The 4,383-nt window shown below is 35.5% G+C and overlaps 1 protein-coding gene across 2 annotated transcripts; it reads right to left on the bottom strand.

Moving 5' to 3' along the window:
* Positions 1 to 1,202: 1,202 nt before the first annotated feature.
* Positions 1,203 to 2,725, bottom strand: LOC110115004 (protein AUXIN-REGULATED GENE INVOLVED IN ORGAN SIZE). 2 transcript variants are annotated; one of them, XM_020848089.2, is made up of 2 exons: positions 2,469 to 2,725; positions 1,203 to 1,681 (listed from the first exon to the last, which is right to left on the bottom strand). In XM_020848089.2, the coding sequence occupies exons 1-2, from the start codon at positions 2,526 to 2,528 to the stop codon at positions 1,361 to 1,363; spliced, it is 381 nt and encodes a 126-aa protein (XP_020703748.1). In that variant the 5' UTR covers positions 2,529 to 2,725; the 3' UTR covers positions 1,203 to 1,360. The 2 variants fall into 2 exon arrangements, with proteins under 2 accessions (XP_020703748.1, XP_020703749.1); XM_020848090.2 differs by having other exon boundaries at positions 1,203 to 1,675.
* Positions 2,726 to 4,383: the final 1,658 nt, after the last annotated feature.

Below are 4,383 nucleotides of genomic sequence, written 5' to 3'. Positions count from 1 at the left end.
GGGGGAAAAACCACGGAACCTTGCCCAGTATAAATGAATCCATTAGTATTGTAGTTGATTACAAATGAGATCCTTCATCGGGGGAATTAAGGCCTTAGCTTGATGTACATCTTATTATAAAGTACATTACATGGTGAGAATATAAAGCATCACTGTTGATGTGCTTGTATGGTCTGAAGGACTGTAGTCGGTGTGCGACGTAAGTCAAAAGGAAAGTAGTCGGTGGGCGACGAAGGTTGGAAGGACTATAGTAGGCGGGCGACATTAGTCTGAAGGATCGTAGTCGGTAGGCGACAAAGGTCGGAAGGACTGCGTCTGGTAGAAGTCCATCAATGGGCAAAAATCCAACATCAGATAGATATCTAGTGAAAGTCTGACAATTGGTAGAAGTCCAGCGTCAGGTAGAAATTTGGCGAAGAGTGGAGGTCCGACGTCGGGTAGAAGTCCGACGTTAGTTAGTGGCCGAGGAAAATTCCGACATTATATGGTATTCAGAGAGAATTCCGGTGTCACTTGGAGGGTGGGTGAAACTCCAGTGTTACTTGGAGGTCGGGTAAAATTCCGGCGTCACTTGGAGGGCGGGCGAAATTCCGGCGTCACTTGGCCAGAATTCTGACGGCGGTGGTCGAGGAGGAGTTCTTCCCTCCTATCCTTTTTCTCTTCTCCTTCTTCTCTTGCTTCTTGCTTGGGCCCCCTCTCATGAAAAATGAGAGGTCTATTTATAAATTTTTTGGAGTGGCATGGCCCGTAAATAGGTGAGAGATCATGGGCAAATAGGGAGTGATCGGATGGACGGCCGATATTGAATCCTTTGATTGTGGATCGTTCTTTAGGCATTTGAAGGCCTTAATGATATCGGAATTTGGCGATCTTGGGTTCGTTGGATTCTTCTCGTCGAGCCGCTTGATTCAATTATAAGCACGTCATGTTTGGAAACCGTTTGATAACTCAATTTGTTGTTTGAACCTTCCAACAGCACTTCGGGTCCTTGATTTGGACTCATTTGGGTTCAGATTGGGTCGATTTTGGTGTCGTTGGGTTCGTATTTCCGAGACAATCAGTTCGGCATTAAGTTTACTGAAATCGGAGTTCATATGATCCCAGAATTAATTTTTGAAGTTTCTAGCTTGATTTTGCCTCGAGATTCGTGCCCGATCACGATAATTTTATGATGACGTATCACAATTCATGCTCACACTGAGTAAAACAAATATATTCAGAATTCAACTTCATTGTTAACTTTCATTGAAAGCTTCTGTATATAAACACATTCCAAAGGATTAACAACAAAACCAGCAGGACATCATACAGTTAATGAAACTCACTCACGCTAATATCAAACCAAAAATACATTACTTATTCACTCCCACAAATAAGAGGAGGCAATATTCCTAACATCTGAAGGCATAAAACCCAGAATCAACAGAACAAGTAGTATGCCTATAGGAATCAAAAGCAGCATTAAAGGTGGTGGAGGCAATGGAGGCAGCATAAGCGGAAGAATCAGTAGAGATACTGTAACACAGAAAAGTACCATAAAGGATTGTGCACTGAAAGGGTAGCTTGCAGAAACAGCTTTCGATTTGTTCCTATTTGCTTGATTTCTCTTTTGCTCCGCACTGTGTATCTGACTCAATGAACTTCGCCTTAATCGTTTCTCCATTTCAACTTCTTTCTGAAACTTTTAAATATAGCATATATACCAAAATTCACGTAAGTTAATTTCTTCAAACAGCAGCATAATAATTATAAATGCGTAAAATATAATTATAATCTCTCTCTATGTTTATATATATATATATATATATATTATAATTTATATATAAATTTTAAGTAAAATTTAAATTTATAATAGCTTTTGTTCAACTCATAAATTAACAAGTCGAATACAAATAGAAAATTTTAGCTGATTTACATATCCAACTTAGGCTTCGTTTAAGATGACTTTGTTATTTCTTCTTAAAATAATTTATAGTACAAAAATTTTTAACTAAAAATATAGATTAAGAAACAATAAGAAAATCGTTCCAAACAAAATCATAGTCAAACAAAATAACAACACTATAAATTTAACCCATTTACACCCTTACTCAGACACAGCTCATCTTAGTTTATTGGTTGAGAGCTTATGTTTCCACCTAAGAGGTTTTGGATTTGAGTCTTTATGTATGCGTTGTGTGTGTGAGTTTGCCTTAAATGGTCTAAAAGTCCCAAAAAAAAACACCCTTACTCAGAAGAATCATGTTCGTTCAGACAAACAATAAGAACCTGCAATGATGTTCCTCAACAGATTAAAGAGGACTGGTTACAAAAAAACAAAAGCGAACACGTACACAACATTAAAATACTTTTTTTTTTGGTAAAAAAAAAATACTGAGAGATCGAAAGACAATTTCCCCCATATATTTTTCCTTCATATAATACACCAAACGCTTCAAGAAATAATGAGAGATCGAAAAAAAAAAAACCTTTTTGATACTTCTTCTCCTCTTAGAAGCCCTTCCTTGCTGAACCTCTTCTTCATACATAGATCAAGATATTATAAGAAAAACGAAATATGAACAAGTTCTGCAGTTTTAAATGTCAAGCAGGCTCTTTTGTACTGTAACGAGAGGTGGGGGAGGAGAAATATGAGGGATTAGGAATGGATTCACTGAATTTCCTGGCAAACGGTACGAAATCATGCAAGTGGAGATATTTTGCTGGCGAGATAATCCTGTTGCTATTCTTTGGAAAAGGCCTATTATCTTTTATTTTTATAAGGTTCCTCCCCCCTTGGCCATTACAATTATTTTAGATTTTATGTGTTTTCACCTAATTTTTTTGTCATTTTTATAGCTTCTACTGTTGGGGCCAAAGATTGTAATAGCTATAATTACTCTTTTTTTTTTTTTTTACATTTAGACTAATTAAATCAAATTCATACAAATCACATGCATAATACTTAAACCCAAAATCTTTTAGTTGATAGTCAAAGCTAGTTGTCACGGCCAAATTTTGAATCTAGAGGTTTGGCCAAATCTCTTGGGCATGCATGAAAGGTTGAGTTTAGGCCAAAAGTCTTTCAAAACCGTTGCTAAATGGAGTCGCATTGCATTGGAAGGTACTGAAAAGATATAGAAGGTTCCAAAATATTCTAGAAGATTTTGAAAGATTCTAGAAGGCTTCAAAAAATTTCAAAATATTATGGAATGTCCTAAAAAGTTCTACAAAGACCTAGAGTTTCTTAGAAGATTCTAGAGTTCTCTGAAATATTTTAGAATGGTGTGGACACTTGGAGAATGTTCTAGGATACTCTAGAACTCTCCAATATATTATAATAAAAGTATTGCAAGGATAATGAATGATGTAGAGTAGTCTAGAGAATTCTACACTCATGTATTTTTTAGGAAACTATAAAATATTCTTAGACATGGGATGAGGGTTATAAACAATACCCTCCCCCATCATTTGTAAACATCTCCCACATCTCCCAAATCTCCCAACTCCCTCTAACCCATCTTATAAAATTCCCTTGTAATAGTGAAGATTCCCCCCCATTCATTTCCTCTATAGCATTCTTTACTCTCTTGTCAAACATTGTGAGAGTTTTATACTGACTTAGCTCGAGGAATGGGTGCTAAGGCCGTACGGGTGACTTGGATAAGGTCTCTCCTCGACATAAGGGTGTAAACGAGTTGAGCCGAATTCGAGTCACCCTTGGCTTGAGCTTAAACTTGATTAATTATTCGAGTTCAAGCTAAAGCTTGAGCTCCATCTTTATTAAACAAGTTATGCTCGAGCTTTATTAAATGAGTTTGAGTCGGCTCACATATGGGCTCATTTATTATGAAAGATAAAAAATGATTATGATTTAAGTAAAAATTATAATAAAGTAGTAAAAAGAATGAGAAATTATAAGAAATAATCACTTAATATAAGAAAATCAGATATTTTTTAAGTATTTTTAACAATTTTGTACATAAAATTTTGAATTTTAATATATCTATAATATATTTTATATTAATATTTTTAAATGAGTCGGCTCACGAGCTAAAGAGACAGTCAGGGCTGGCTCAAATTTAACTCATTAGCTCATCGAATTCGGTTCATGAATCATTTATCAAGGCTAGCCCAAATCGATTTGATCCACTTACACCCCTAGCCGAAGCTCACACGCAGATCACCATTTTTTCAATCATGAAAAAACGGCGGGCTCATGAAAAAACGGTGGGCTGAAAAGTGGAATTCTATCTGTAGCTTGTATTGAGCTGTCTGGCTAGAAAATTACTAGTAATGTGACATTGTGTTTTTTATTATACGAAAAGTTACATAAACATTATATAATTATTATATATTTATTAATATAATATTTTAATTGTTTTTTTATTTATATATTATTTT

This window comes from Dendrobium catenatum, unplaced genomic scaffold (genome assembly GCF_001605985.2).
Source record: "Dendrobium catenatum unplaced genomic scaffold, ASM160598v2 fragScaff_scaffold_542, whole genome shotgun sequence".
In the NCBI taxonomy this organism is placed as follows: domain Eukaryota; kingdom Viridiplantae; phylum Streptophyta; class Magnoliopsida; order Asparagales; family Orchidaceae; genus Dendrobium; species Dendrobium catenatum.
The sequence above is the reverse complement of the archived record's forward strand: the minus strand, read 5'-3'. Positions and strand labels throughout refer to the sequence as shown.

Bases quoted from the DNA above. Each gene is read 5' to 3' on its own strand.
- LOC110115004 (XM_020848089.2), bottom strand. From the start codon at position 2,528: ATGTATGAAGAAGAGGTTCAGCAAGGAAGGGCTTCTAAGAGGAGAAGA. The intron at 1,682-2,468 runs GTTTTTTTTTTT...TATATTTAAAAG, and splicing joins GGAGAAGAAGTATCAAAAAG to TTTCAGAAAGAAGTTGAAAT.